The sequence below is a fragment of the Dipodomys ordii genome, unplaced genomic scaffold (assembly GCF_000151885.1).
Source record: "Dipodomys ordii isolate 6190 unplaced genomic scaffold, Dord_2.0 Scaffold206, whole genome shotgun sequence".
Classification (NCBI taxonomy): domain Eukaryota; kingdom Metazoa; phylum Chordata; class Mammalia; order Rodentia; family Heteromyidae; genus Dipodomys; species Dipodomys ordii.
In genome coordinates, this window is record NW_012267422.1 from 487,710 (window position 1) to 503,212 (window position 15,503).

The 15,503-nt window shown below is 38.7% G+C and overlaps 1 protein-coding gene across 1 annotated transcript in view; it reads right to left on the reverse strand.

Moving 5' to 3' along the window:
* Positions 1–889: 889 nt before the first annotated feature.
* Scgn (secretagogin, EF-hand calcium binding protein) overlaps positions 890–15,503 on the reverse strand; it is a 32,490-nt gene continuing 17,876 nt past the window's right edge. Inside the window, exons 7-11 of the mRNA XM_013035227.1 lie at positions 10,994–11,049; positions 9,239–9,284; positions 8,939–8,998; positions 8,282–8,350; positions 890–1,200 (exon numbers count right to left, since the gene is read on the reverse strand). Coding sequence (XP_012890681.1) covers positions 1,072–1,200; positions 8,282–8,350; positions 8,939–8,998; positions 9,239–9,284; positions 10,994–11,049 — 360 coding nt within the window. The 3' untranslated portion in view covers positions 890–1,071. The remainder of the gene's footprint in view (positions 1,201–8,281; positions 8,351–8,938; positions 8,999–9,238; positions 9,285–10,993; positions 11,050–15,503) is intronic.

The window sequence follows — 15,503 nt, forward strand, 5'->3', positions numbered from 1 at the left end:
AAGTTTCCTATTCTTTTAAATGAGCTGAGATACTGGTGGCTAGGGAGATTTAATTCCCTAATCCATAGTTGATAGACTTGTTCCAATGACCCTAGTAACCTTAAGCAGCCTTGCTCAAAGCAGGCTGCTCTAGGTCAGCACCAACTGCTTTGAACTCTAGCACACTCTGGCTAAGGATGACACTTCTTAAAACATAGCTTGGACCAAGTGCCTTTTGCTACAACAGCAGCCACTTCTACCCAGGCTAGAAGTAGAGGAGAGCACTTTTCCCTCCTATCCCCCCCCCCCAACAGTGACTCAGCGACCTCTGACTGGTGCATACACAATCCTTCATTAGCATAAGGGACCACCTTAACTGGTAACAAGGAAAGGGCCCAATTGGTGTAAACACAATCCTTCATTTGCATAATGAACTTCCTGACTCATACAGGTATTTTACCACAGCCTCTTTCTCCATATATAAGCAGGCTATGCAGGTTGCTTTATGAGCAGCCAGGAGACATCCTCCTGTGCCTATACCCCTAGTCCTTTTGCTTGAGCTTGGCATCAGTAGTTGCTACTTTGACCATCTGGGAGGTCCCTCCTTCTCCCTCCCAACTTGCCCCACCCTGCAGTTAGATAAGTGTTTTCATCTGTTACTACCAGGACAAACTTTTCAAAGGTTATAACACAAAAGAAATTACCAGTACATCTTTATTTATTCTCAACTGCATATTTATTTCCACATGAAAACCTGTTGGTAGAAATGGCACTACTGACACCTATGCCACATGTCACTCCGACTCAGCAGGAAGTCCACAAGAAGAGTACAAGATGATAAAGATCTAACAGGTGAGCTGAACTTTGGTTTGGAAAGAGGAGTAAGGAAGCTCAGGGTCAAGGGGAAACAACACAGTCTTTCTGGGGTGGGGAGCTAGCAGGGAAGCAGGATTGCCAGGCCCTGGAAGAAGTGCCTCAGAAGCCCTCCCATTGACTCAGAATAACCACCGAGTCCCCAGTAGCAAAGCACAGATGAGATTCTCACAGCACTCAAGAAACACAATCAGAGGACAAGGCAAAGCTGCAAGACAATCAGGGGTTGAGTTTCAGCCCAAGACACAAAGCCAGCTCAGACTTCTGAATTTTTCCATCCTTGTTCACATCGCAGTGGCGCAGGAGAATCTCCCGGAACTTATCAAGGTCCACACCGCTGATGCTGGGCTGAGGACAGAGGATAACAAAAGGAACGTGTCAATACACAAGCCAGGGGATGTGCTACCCTCTAGCACCCAGTCTGATCCTGAGCTTTCCTGCCTTCCAAAGAAACGTTTAAACAATCTTCAATGAAGGAATAAACTTTCCTTTCTGTAACTGGAGAACCACATTCAAACACATTGATTTACACTTTCCAACTGATACAAATCTGTCACTGATAGAAGGCTTTGAAGAGGAAGGAAAAAAGAGAGCAATAGTAATGGAGCCAGACAGTGGAACAGGAAGAGTAAACAACAGAGCAGTCAAAGTTTGATTTGGAAGACATCAGATCAATTTGGTCAACTTTATCCCCCTATGAAGGTATGCTGAATAATTATGCTGCCTCTCCTCTGTCACTGAAGACCTTTGTAACCTGGATATCACGCAGGTCTAAGTGGTCCAAGGAAATATGGCTTGGAAGACCTGAAGCCAGTCTCACGCTGAGGCTTCATTTTAGAAAAGGCTTCATTTGCTTATTGTACAATTGCAAAGTAGGGTATTTTGTTTTCTGCATTAGAGGAAGGGAGTATGATACTGGGAATTGAACCCAAGGTTCCTGCATGCTAGGCAAGCAATCTACTACTTAAGCCATTCCCTCAGTCGTTGTATTTCTGTTGCTGGGCTTGGCCTAGGAAACAATGAGACCTACATTCAGGGCCAGTCTTATCCTGCCAACGCTGTATCAGACTAAATAGGGATTTTTTTCTAGTTTATTCAGAATCTTTTTACTATGGAGGTAGAGCAGCCTGCTGAGAAAACTGGGAAGTGCTGAGAAAAACTGGGAAGTCTGCTGAGACTTCTGCCTTCCAACTGTCTTCCCCCAAACAATTCCCACAGTTTCCACAGTACCCAGTATTTTTTCATTAGATTTTTCACACAAGGATTACATGCCTTCTTCAACCTCTCTTTTAAAATTTGTGTATCAGATAGGCACTGGGTGGCTCATGCCTATAATTCTAGCTACTCAGGAGGCTGAGATATGAGGATTCAGGTACAGACCCAGCACTAGCAGAAAAGTACATGACATTTTTATCTCCAGTTACCAGATGTGACTGAGGTAGTAGAGTACCAGCTTTGAGGAAAAATGCCAAGTGGGAGTATATGGCCCTGGGTCCCAGTACTGGAAGAAAAAAAGCAAAACTGGAGGTACATGCTTACAATCGTAGCATTTAAGAAGTTGAGACAAGAGGATCGTGAATTTGAGCTCAGTTTGGGCCATATAGTAAGATGTTGTCTCAGAACAACAGCAACAACTACAGTGAGAATATTTTATATATGTAGGCATACGTGTATATATATATATAGTATATATATGTTTGTGTACACACACACACATACACACACACATATATATAGATATAGATATATATGCAGGCAATTCTCTTCTGTGACAGACAAATAATCTGGCCTACAATGAGTCACTAGCTTTCTGGGTAGAAGGGAGGAAAACAGAGCTGGATGAAGGGCCATAAGAGAGGGAAATAGAGAACATATTCTGCTAAACCTTGGGTGCCAGGGATTTTAAAGGGTGCAAAACCCTTGCCTTAGTCTTTCTATTCTTAGCACAAGGACAAATAGACTTAAAGACAGGGATGTCCATCACAGCAGTAATTTGAATCACACACATAAGAAACCATCTATAGGACTAGTGATAGGGAAAGTGCTTAGAGAACTTACAATGTAAGTTCAGGTGAAATACTCACTGAATGGTTATAACTAAGTAATGTTCATTTGGTATAATCTCAATGCTTATTTTGGTTATAATCTCAAGAACATCAAGGAGATACATCAATTCATAGTACAATAGAGTGTAGAGACTTCTATTTTTTTTCATGTCTCTGTGATATATGATAATTTTTACAATTTAAAAATGAGAAGAAACATGTGTGCTAAGGGCAGACTCTTTGGAGGGACATATGTTAGATTCAATCCTATAGGTTTGGTACTGTCTCCTCTTGCCAGGCATCTTTCTGGCATAGCAGAGAAAAGCAAATGGTGCCTATCTGGGAATAGAAAGACTTTGAGGAGGCCTGGAAGGGGAACTCTCATTACCTCCTCTCAGATATCTGAATCATCTTGTTTGCTCAAGGATAATGTTCTACCACTTTGAGCCAAAACACCACTTCCAGTTTTTTGGGTGGTTAATTGGAGATGAGTCTTTTGGGGACTTTTCTGCCAGGGCGATCCTCCAATCTCAGCCTCCTGAGTAGCAAGGATTATAGGCATGAGCTACTGCCACCTATGGCTTTTTAAAAATAAAATTAAAAAATGTCACAGGAGATACTGTTTATCAAGCCAAAAATATCAGATTCAGTTAGTGGCTATCCTTTGACTACATCCATAACATTATATAATAAATTCTCCTCCATGCCACTGGGGTTTAAAATCAGGGCCTCACACTTGCTAGGCAATGGCTGTACCTTTTGAGCCACACCTCTGGCAATTTTTCTAATTTTTAGATGGAGTCTATCTCTTTTATTTTTTTTTTGTCAGTTGTGGGGCTTGAACTCTGGGCCTGGGCCCTGTCCCTCAGCTCTTCAGCTCAACACAAGCACTAGACCACTAGAGCTACGGTGCCATTTCCAGTTTTCTAGTGGTTTATTGGAGATAAGAGTCTCGTGATCTTTCCAGGCTGGATTTAAACCACGATCCTCAGATCTCAGCATCTTGAGTAGCTAGGATTACAGGCATGAGCCACCAGTGCACTGCTAGGGGTCTGTCACTTTTGCCCAGGCTAATCCTGTGTTACTATCTTGCCTCCTAGTTGGGACCATTTGCATGTACACCCTTGCTAGGCTGGTTTTTGAGCAAGAGATCTCACTAATGTTCTTGCCCAGGCTGACCTCAAATTATAATCTTCCCATCTCCATCTCCCTAGTTGCTGGAATTATGCAGTGAATATATTTTTAAAACTTTGAAAACTAAGAAAAGATTCAATAAAACCTAGGAAGGATACAAGAAAGGTTTGTATCCTCTGTTGTCTGTCTTAAGAGAATAACAATAATCAATAACCAATTAATATGCATATCTTTTTTCTTTTTTTTTTTTGTACCAGTCCTGGAGTTTGAACTCAGGCATTAGGTGCTGTTCCTGAGCTTCTTTTATTCAAGGGTTTTTTTTGCGCGGGGGGGGGGGGCGTTTTTTTGGTAGTTTAATGAAAATCAGAGTCTCACGATTTTCTGGCCTGGACTGGCTTTGAACTGCAATTCTCAGATCTCAGCCTCTTGAGTAACTAGGATTACAGGTGTGAGCTACTATGCACATACTTTTAAGTTCAACCAATCATCTGGGATCCTCCATAGCCTGCTTTATGTCACTGATTACAGGCTAGCTCAGTCTTTGGCTAGTGCTAACAGGAAGAAGTGTTTCTTTGCCTCCTTGGCAGCCCCAAAGAAAATGAGGCAGGGGCAGAGGTAGTGTGGACTTCTGACTTCCCGTGAAAGTGATGTGAGCCCATCAAAGGGCGTGACTGATGCCTACCTCCAACTAATCTTTGGGGGTGATCTAGAAGTTTGCCCTTCTCTTTAATTTTTTTCTCTGAAAAAAAATGTCTATCTACTGTGCTGCTGTTTTTTTTTTATTTCTCTTGACAACTATTACCAAACAGAGAAAATTGTTGAAAACTTTAGATTATTATCCAGAGTCAAAAAAGATGGCTTTTTGTTATTATTTTTATATTATTTGTTTTATTTTCATTCTTGAGGCAAAGTTTCACTGGCCTCAAACTCTTGATGCTCCTGTCTCAGCCTTCTGAGCTCTGGAAATATAGCTATGAGCTACTATGCCTGACAACAATTGATGACTTTAAATGGTGAATCTGCCCCCCAAAATATGCTGTATATAAATATCTAGGGTATCTTTAAAAAAATCACATGGATAGAGTGAAAAATGTATAGTAAGTAGAGTTATAAAAGCTCCATTTGCTTTCACATCAATTCATTTTATAATACATAACAGCTAAGATTCATTGAGTTATCAATGATAGCTTTTGTTTTTTTTGTCAGTCATGGGGCTTGAACTTTGGGCTTGGGCACTGTCCCTGCACTCTTCAGCTCAAGGAGAGTGCTCTACCACTTAAGCCACAGCACCACTTCTGGTTTTCTAGTGGTCTATTGGAGATAAGAGTCTCATGGCCTTCCCTGCCCGGGCTGGCTTTGAACTGTGATCCTCAGATCTCAGCCTCCTGAGTAGCTAGGATTACAGGCATGAGCCACCAGTGCAATGATAGCTTTTTATTATGGCTAATTAATAGAATAGCACAATATTGTCTTATGCAAATTTTCTCCTATAATCTTACTGACAACTAAATGGAGGGAGAACCTATGACATTCCTCATATTTTAGATGAGGAAACTGAGGTTTAGAGATGCTAAACAACTTACCCAAGATCACACTGTCAGTTAGTAGTACCACACCTGGAATTCAGGGTGATCAGCTTGGAATCTGAATTTCTTGGCCTGAATTCGTTAGCATCTTAACTTTTACTTTCTTTGCTTTTCAATATTTTTCAACAATATACCAAAATCATAAAAGAAAACACCATGGTAAAAGAAAATACTATGGTAAATACATTGCCATAGACATAGCCAAACCTATCTTTTAGAATCTCTTTGGCAAGTCTTCTTTGATATTACTATTACAAGCATGATTATCCACTTGTATGGTATGCTCACACACACACCAATTTGTACTTGAGAAGTGGAGATAGGAAGATCATGGTCTGAAGCAGCTTAGACAAAAAGCCTATACTCTGAAAAATGACTAAAAGCATAGTTGATTCCTTTTGTGAAATTCCCTTTTATACAAATGTTAACTATTCTCAAGCTTGGACATGTGCTCTAAATCGTATAGATTCTTTAAGCAAATATTATAATAAACACTACTATATTCAGAAATGACACTGTGACAGCTATCTATGCTATTGTTAGTAATCACACAACCTGGGGAATCAAATATTATTATGTGCACTTGATGGATAAGAAATTAGGTATCAGGAAATGGCTCTGTGGCTCAAATGGTAGAGCGCTCGCCTCGAGCTGAAGAGCGCAGGTTCAGCGCCCAAGCCCAGAGTTCAAGCCCCACAACTGACAAAAAAAGAAAGAAAGAAATTAGGTATCAGAAGGTGAGTAACTTGTCCCCAAACATGAAGTTAATAAAAAAAATGGCTGATCCAGAATTAGAGCTTGGATCTGTCAGGCTCAGATCTGTCAGACTCTGAAGTACTGTCATGCTGTCTCCTCTGCAAACACACACACACACACACACACACACACACACACACACACACGCACACACAAGCTTCCAATCCATTGTTTTCATAGAAAAGAGAAGAACAAAAAAGAAGGAGGATCTGACATTGCCACCATGACAGTCCCTCTGAAAAATGCTATCCCAATTTGAATGCATCTAAGAAACAAGAAAAAGGATAGCAAAGATGGAAGCTATATGGGGTTAATGACAAATTCCTCACTCTGGCTGGGTGGCTACACTTGCTACTTAGCTATGTATCTAGATCACAGGGAAGGAGGAGTAGGAGGCCAAGCTCACTGCCTAGGGTCTGTCAAAACTTAAAATACCCAGGTCTTCAACTGAAACCATCACCAGCCTCAGCTCTTCTGTATATAGGAGACTAGAAAGCTCCCTCCAACAGGCTCACCTTCCAATTCACTCCATGAGAGCAAATTAAAACTCCATTTTGGCAAACCTTTCATGCAACACTAATGTCCCAGAGATAATTGCCAGTTTTCGTTACAGAAATCATTCTGCATTAAATAGATAGTGAACAATTTTTCCTTGGCAATCAATGCAAAGGCAAAGACCATGCAAATATATATCAATAATTATTCTATGTGAATGCCTGCTATATATACAACTGGGGCAATAGGTTAAAGGAGAAAAAGAGAGTCAAGGGACCAGTTAGGATTAGGATGGGAATAACAAATTAGGAGTTATAGATTATCAGTCATCCTGATTGGACATCAGAAAGAATTTTTGTGCCTGCTCAATAATAAAATATGAATTTCTCAAAGATTTGTTCAAAATTGATAAATTGATATCTGGACATTTTTCTACTGCAAAGACCCATAGCTTTAATCAGATTTACGAGGAATTTAGAAATTCTAGAAACAGTTATTGATTGCTATTCTGATTGTTACTGTCCATGCCATTTAGGACAGAATCATTGAATCCCACAGAAAAGGAAGACTTTGAAATTATCAGCTTAATCAGATTATGCAGCAGGACCTCAAAGGAGATTGTCTTTTTAAAAATATTGTCGAGCCTACATAAAATTTATAGCTTACATTTATATCATGTAAATATAAGCTCAATTACATCAGTCTGAGCCACATCGTTTTCTTAATACATATACCCTTTCTTATTCTGAATGTTAGAGAAACCCATTGGTGAGAATTCTAGAATTCTAAATAGGAGAACTATTATATGAAATTAAATTTAAAATTTTAGTTATTTTACTAATCAAATCCAGAGAGTTAGAAAGGATTTTCTGCAACCAGAAGGCAAAACAATAAACTTGTCACAGTAGCTCATGCCTGTAATTCCAACTACTTGGGAAGTGAAGCTAGGAAGATCATAGTCTGAGGCAGCCTAGGCAAGAAGCATAGATGTTGAAAAATAGCTAAAAGCATAGAAAAGGTATCTTGACACATGGCTCCAGTGATAGAGCACTTGTCTTATAGGCATAGGCCCTAAGTTCAAATCTTAGTAGTATAAGAAAATGAATAAGAAAGAAAAATTAATATATACAATAGTAATGCACTATTTTGTGAAATAATATATAATGAAATAATATATGATGCCAAAAGATGCTTCAACAATGAATGCATGTAATTTAAACTAAGACGATCTTAAGAAAATGAGAGAGATACGTTGGGTTTCACAGAATCTCAAACACTATTAAACAGATCACATCTCTTGATATTTCCTGCTGGCATTAAACTTCAACTTAATTCCCATAGAATAAACAATGGCATCAGTCAGAGTAGCAATCTCACTGCATGATATGAATAATCTTAGCTTCATAAAATCACCTGAACAAGCTCCATCATGTCTTTGACAAATCCATCCACTTCTGGACCTTCCAGGGCTCCAGTTTTACTCTAAAAGGTTAAAAAGAGAAAGAAAGAAAGTCCAGTCACTCAAGTATCACTTTCTTAAATCAAGAAGCTAAAGAATAAATTCGCTAAGTAGACCAGTAAATGAACTTTTGTAACAGCCAGCCAATTTAGAAATGGCATATCCTAATTCAACTTTCTTATGAAGGACATGAATGTCCTACATGAATGAAAAGAATTCCTTTTTTTTTTTAGTATAATTGCTCCTCCAAGTGAAATTATTTTTGTAGTGTGCATTCAGGACATTACTTCTATTTCTTTGGGTCAGATGTGGGGTGCTTTTGTTTAGTTTTGTTTTGGAGCCAACTATCATAAATTGGCTTTTAGTCCTACGGGGAGAAACGTTTTTTTAGTCTGGATATAAGAAGAAAAGAATATATTGTGATTTTATTCCTGTTTCAATTGTAATTACTCCTTTGCTCAGTTTTACTTCTTACAAAACAGTTTTAAAAAGATAAAAGTACAGAGAAGTTGAGGGAATGCTGGCTAAACAACACATGTAGTATCCATCACGTAAGTTGAGAGCCTAAGGAACTTTCCCATCTAAAAACATCCATCAAGAGGCACACTTACAACATCATAGTGGGCAAAGATTTTTTCGAAATCCCTCTTCCTTTCTTCAGTAGAACAAGCCTATGTAAGCAGAAAATATTATGTCAGTCCAGCAATACAGAAATTGTAGTTGTACAATCTTTCCAATGTTTGAAACATTGAGTTAGTAATCACTAAGATCCTTTGATTCCACTCTGAGCCTTTCTAGTCCCTAAATAAGTTAAAAGAAAAGACAAATGAATGCCTTCCTTGCTCCTCTCCTCTCCTTCTTAAATCCATAAACAATGTCATAGACCCATCTATAGAAATGTTGCTACTTACATCCATTTTAAATTGGAGAAGGAAGTTTTCCTGAAGGGCCAGAATTCTAAGTGGGGAAATGAAATAAAAACAAAATCCACATGATTATTATATTCACCCAAAACTTGTGTAGATATATTCATAGTAGTAGTATTCAATATACCCAAACATGTATCAGCTGATGAATAGATAAAAATAGATACAATGGAATATTATTCAGCAGTAAACAGAAATAAAATATAGATTAAAAATAAAATATAGATTAACATTATGCCAAGTGAAATGGCTAGACACAAAGACACCTATTGTATGGTTATATTTATATGAAAGGCCCAGACAGGCAAAAGATTGGTAAAGTGAGAAATGAGATTTAAAGCCCTTATTTTCACCCAGACTGCCTTATTTTCAATGCATCTTTCTTCCTAAGAATGACTCTTCCACAGCTCTCTGACCTCTACATAAGAGGAACTCTGCTTCAATTGTTCCAGAGAACCTAGTGAACTAAGGCAAGATGATGAGATTGAGATTCCTTCTGCCCTAGGCCTGGGGACAGGAACACGTGCCCCTCTTGGCTTGTCTGACAGTGACCCTATATCATCAAAATAGCCAAAATCAGAATGAAGGTCCTGGAGCAAGTAGCTAATGATGAAACACCAGCAGCTTCATGGCTCCTATGAGACATGTTAACAACATGTTAGCCAATGCCACAGTCATTACAGTGGAGAAATTCTTCCTGGGGTGTCCTCCTTCACAGATAGCTTTCAAAACCTGGTATAAATAACTATCAATAAAAGATATCTTGTAAAGAAGGTAAGATATGCTTAGCCACAAAGCTGCTATCTACTTGTGACATAGTCATATTAACCCCTTGTCATTGTACTTATCTCAGTCCCTGGAATCCTTCTTGCCCAGCTGCTGACCTACAGCCTGTCACTATTATACTCTATCATTGCCCAGCCTGATCCCAAGGTATCAACAATTACAACTGCTTCCCCAAAAGGGGTAAGGTTTGAGGCTGGGAAGGTGGCTCAGTGGTAGAGTGCTTGCCTTGCATGCATGAGGCCCTGGGTTCAATTCCTCACCACATAAGCAGAAAAAGCCGAAATGGTGGTGTGGCTCAAGTGGTAGAGCACTAGCCTTGAGCTGAAGAGCTGAGGGACAGCGCCTAGGCCCAGAGTTCAGGTCCCATGACCAATCAAAAAATAAACAGAATAAAAATAAAATTTTAAAAAGGGGTAAGGTTTTATCCATATGTTTTAGATCCAGCAATTTCTACTCCATATCTGCTCAACAATTGCATGCTGTTTGGGGTAGTTAAACTTTGACAAGAAATGCCTCTAGGGTTTAAACCTGCTTTGTTTTCCACCCCTTCCCCCACTCCAAAGTCATGCTGGAGAGTTTAATCTCCAAAATTGATGTCAATGGTATTAACAGTATGGAAAGTTAATCCCGCCATAGTTATAGCTGGCTTTTCAGGTCATGGAAATTTTGTCTCTTGTGCATTTTAGGAGGGAAAGAGTTCCAGTATCTTTACAAAGGAAACTGTTACCTACTGAAGATTCAACACCACTCCAGTTTATTTATTAAGAGACACCTAGTCTTTTGGACTCCACATAAGACTCTAAAAGGGATACATACATACATACACACATGTGTATATAAAGATATAAATACATATATGTTATCATATATACATATATATATATATATATATATATAATATGTTGTCATCAAACCCTTTTTCTGAATCCATGGTATCATTTCCATGCTACTCACCTGGCCAAGTCATTCAGATCCAATCGACCATCTTTATTTTTGTCAAAAATCTTCATCTGAAATGCAGAAAGGAAAAATTGTTGCAGGAAATACTTGTGAATGCCAGCCACTGGTGGCTAATGCTTGTAACTCTAGCTACTCAGGCTGAGCACTAAGAATTACAGTTAGAAGCTAGCCCAGGCTGGAAAGTCTGGGAGACTCTTATTTCCAATTAACCACAAGAAAGCAGAAGAGCTATGGTTCCAATAGCAGGATACCAGCATTGAATGAAAAAGCTCAAGGGTAGCATCTGGGCCCTGAGCTCAAGTCCCAGTATTCACACACATGCACACACACACACACACACACACACACACACACACACATACACACACACACACACACACACACACACACACAACTTATAACAGGAATTCTTTTTGAAAGTTATTAAAGCACTTTTTATTTTATTCTTCTGGCTGAGAAACCAATATGCCTGGGGTAAAATTAGTGTTTGTTATAGAATTATATCTCTACTTCTGTGTTAGGATGGGTCATAGTAATGAATGCTCCTAAATTTCAGTGCTTTAACACACAGTTTATTTCTTGTTTCTATTATGGGATAATCAAGGATTCACCAGAGCTCTATTGTGTGTTAAGGGATTCAAAGTGGCAAAGTAGCTGCTTTCTGGCAATATTCCTTGTTTCCATGGCAGGAAAGGAAAGAAAAACTGTTACTGATTAAAATTTTATAATCCCAAAGCAAGTCCCTGGCCACACCTAACTTCAAAGGGGAAGAGCACTGCAGTCCTACAATTTGCTTGGAAAGAAAGCTGTAATTTTTTGGTGGATGGCTATAATAGCTATCACACTTTCTGACAGGCAAAAGAGGATTTTATGAGCTTGAAATCTAGGGGCTGGGAAGGTGGCTCAGTGGTAGAGCGCTTGCCTTGCATGCTCAAGGCCCTGGGTTCGATTCCTCAGCACCACATAAGCAAAAAGAAAAAAGCCAGAAGTGGCGCTGTGGCTCAAGTGGTAGAGCACTAGCCTTGAGCTGAAGAGCTGAGGGACAGTGCCCAGGCCCAGAGTTCAGGCCCCACGACTGGACCCCCCCAAAAAAAATAAGCTTGAAATCTAAAGTTCTGCTTTAAGTAAAGATTTTCTAAAATTATTTTATGCCCATCCAGCATATTAACAACCAAGTCAAGGGGGTTCATAGGATGTAGTACTCTTTGTAAAGAAGAAATTTCTTATTTCCATAAAGGCTAAACAGTGAGACTGAATTTTCCTTTCATAGAGAGAGTCTGCATTGTACAAAGAGCCCACTTGCATTATTAGATCAAGCGAAGCTTTAGACAAGATAACATTAAAAGTTAAAATTTTCTGTGAATTTACAAAATTTCTACTGAAATATTGAAACTCTTGGCACAACTACTTAAAGATAATGTAAATTTTTAAAGTCTGCACTATGGCATAACTTTCTGATACATTATGCATATACGGACATATCAAAATGAAAACCCTTTGTACAAATAATTGATGCTAATAAAAATGTAGGAAACAATTTTCCAGACAAGTCACAAATGATGAACATCAGATTGAGTTTATGCAAGACAGAATAAATACATTTATTTCCATATCTTAGTTGGACTGTAAGTGAACTTGTATGCTGCAGAATATCTCTGAATGGATCTACATGAAGAAGGAAGAGGAAATGATCTAAAAGTATGTGTAACAAACTTTAGCATCAAAAATGCTCAACTCTCCTTCCTTGTTCTCTAAAATCAGCTGAGTTTTAATATTCAAAGTGAATTAGAAAGTCCATTTGTCATAAACTTTGTAACCAAAAATATATTGTACAAAATCGATTAAAACATGGGTAAGCCAGGCACTGATGGCACACGCCTGTAATCCTAGCTGCTCAGGAGGCTGAGATCTGAGGATCGTGGTTCAAAGCCAGCCAAGGCAGGAACATCCATGAGACTCTTATCTCCAATTAACCACCAGAAAACCAGAAGTGGTGCTGTGGCTCAAGTGGTAGAGTGCTAGCCTTGAGCTGAAGAGCTCAGGGACGGTGCCCAGCCCGAGTTCAAGCTCTATGACTCACAAAAAAAGGTAATATTTTTATACATTTGAATGTATTATACATCCAGTCATGTCCCCTACATGTTCAACCATGTCCCTTGCACCTAAACATCATGTCAAACACATATTTGATAACATTTTGCTACAGGATGAGCAATAAGGTAATTTCTGTAATACCATCATTATAAGATGTCTTAACAAAATCTAGATTATCTTGAACTTGAAGCAAGTAGTAACTCATTTTGAAAGTCCAACTTCATTCATTGCTATGTAAACTTACTCAAAGGAAAAATCATCTTTTTTTTTTTTTTTTGATGTCGTGAGGCTTGAGCTCTGGGCCTGAGCACTGTCTCTGAGCTCTTCAGCTCAAGGCTAATGCTCTATCTACCACTGCAGCCACAGAGCCACTTCTAGTTTTCTGGTGGTTTATTGAAGATAAGAGTCTCACAAACCATGATCCTCAGATCTCTTCTTCTTTAGTAGCTAGGATTACAGGCATGAGCCACCAGCACCCAGCAACTAGGGTAGCAATTTTATATAAGGTGCTATAAGGGCTCTAGAAATAGAGTCTCATGTCTTAATAACTCTGTAAAATTCTGGGTGTATTGGGGAATGAAGGCTCTTCCTTCTCAGGCAAGAGACATCTTGGCAAAGGAGAATTCTCTTTAGAATGAAAAATAAATTTCCTTGTATTTTTTAATATCTTTATGGACTCAATAATGATTGTGAAATGCAAATTTATCTTAAGTCATTACTAGGTTGATAGTGACTTCAGTTTGGCAATTCCTCTAACTATACACCCAAATTATAACTATTGTCTTGTGGTAGAACAGGCAACAACTGATAATTGATCATTTGAGTGGAATGGATGACCAATGTGAAAAATACATAAATATTGATCACAAAAAGTGAAACTTACAGGTCTCTACCTTGTCTAGTCTCTCTATAAGTTAGCAGCTTACTTTTTTCACCTAACAATATGTGAACAATATGAACCATGAATCTTAAATTTTTGATCTCTAAAACTGTGAAGTAAATAAATCTCTTTTCTTTATATTATCCAGCCTTGAGTATTTGTTAACAACAAAGTAATACAGTAGCCAATAAGATTTCCTAACTAGATTTGGAGTGATAAGAGAAAGCATGAGAAAAAAAAAGAGAAAGAGTATGATTTCAAAAGTTTTGCCTTGAATAACTTGAAAACATCAAGTTCACATTAACTGAAAAAAGATCACTAGTGGAACAGGTTTGTGAGGGAAGGTCAGCATTTCAAGTTTGGCATTCTAAGCTGGAGAGAGCTATTAGATGTCAAAGTGGAGAGTCATACCCAAGGATAGCCAAGACATTCAGAGGAATAGTTTGAAGCAGAGATATAAATTAGAGGCCATCAGCCTTGAGCTATTGTGATGGAGACATAGAAAGATACCTTTATCTTGAGACTGAGCCCAGACATGCCTCAGACTTGCCTGGATCAGTGAAGTGACTGCCTAGAACCAGGAAAAGAAGCAAATTGCAAGTCAGCTTTTTGAATTCAGAGATGAAGAAGGAGGGTCAAGGCCATGCAGAGAACAGAAATTGGCCTAACTTCATACAATTCTCTTTTCCTGTCAAGGTAGAAGATTTTGTTATTTTGCAAGTTAGAATACGGAACTCAAACTATTGGTGATCTTCACTCATCTCCCAGGAACATTAGGTTACATTGTACCAAGCCAAATATTGTCTAGTAATATGTCCTCTATGCAGACAGCAGATAATTCCCCCTGCCTACTGTGACTATACCTCTACAACACAAGAGGATTTCATAATAGGCTACTTCTTTTTCTAAAGCATCAGTTAGGAATCTGGAGAAGACAAGATGTGCAGGCCTTAGCTCCAGCTCACTTAGTCATGTTTGAACTCTATTCAAATGTACCAGTCCTTATTCAGTTCGATTTGAATTTGTGTAGCAGGTTACATCACTTAAGCAAAGCATTTGATGTTGAACCTCAGAACTGAATCTTTAATATAGTATTGCCATGACTGGTTCATTTCTCAATGAAAATCTATTAAAGCAGCAATAATGTGATTTCACATTTGGTGAGTTACTTAGAACTTAGAATGTGGTGTACAAGACACTATGTTGAAAAGGAACTTTACAACATGGGGGCAGGAGGGAGGAGTTGGGGAGGTGGGGAAGGAAGGGATGGTAGGAGGAAAACAAAGGAGGAGGTAACAATGCTCAATAGGAAATATACTCAATACCTTACTCATGTAACTCCTCTGTACGGTATTTCTACAATTGAAAAAACATACAAAAGAAAGAAAAGAAAAAAAGGAATAGGATGTGGAAGTCATTTTTTGTAAAGGTTAGGTTTCTAAAATTAATACCTTTATAACTCAAGAACTGAGTCTATTTAAAAATATAAAAATTCACGAGCTTTACAAAGTCGGTGCGGGGGGGGGGGGG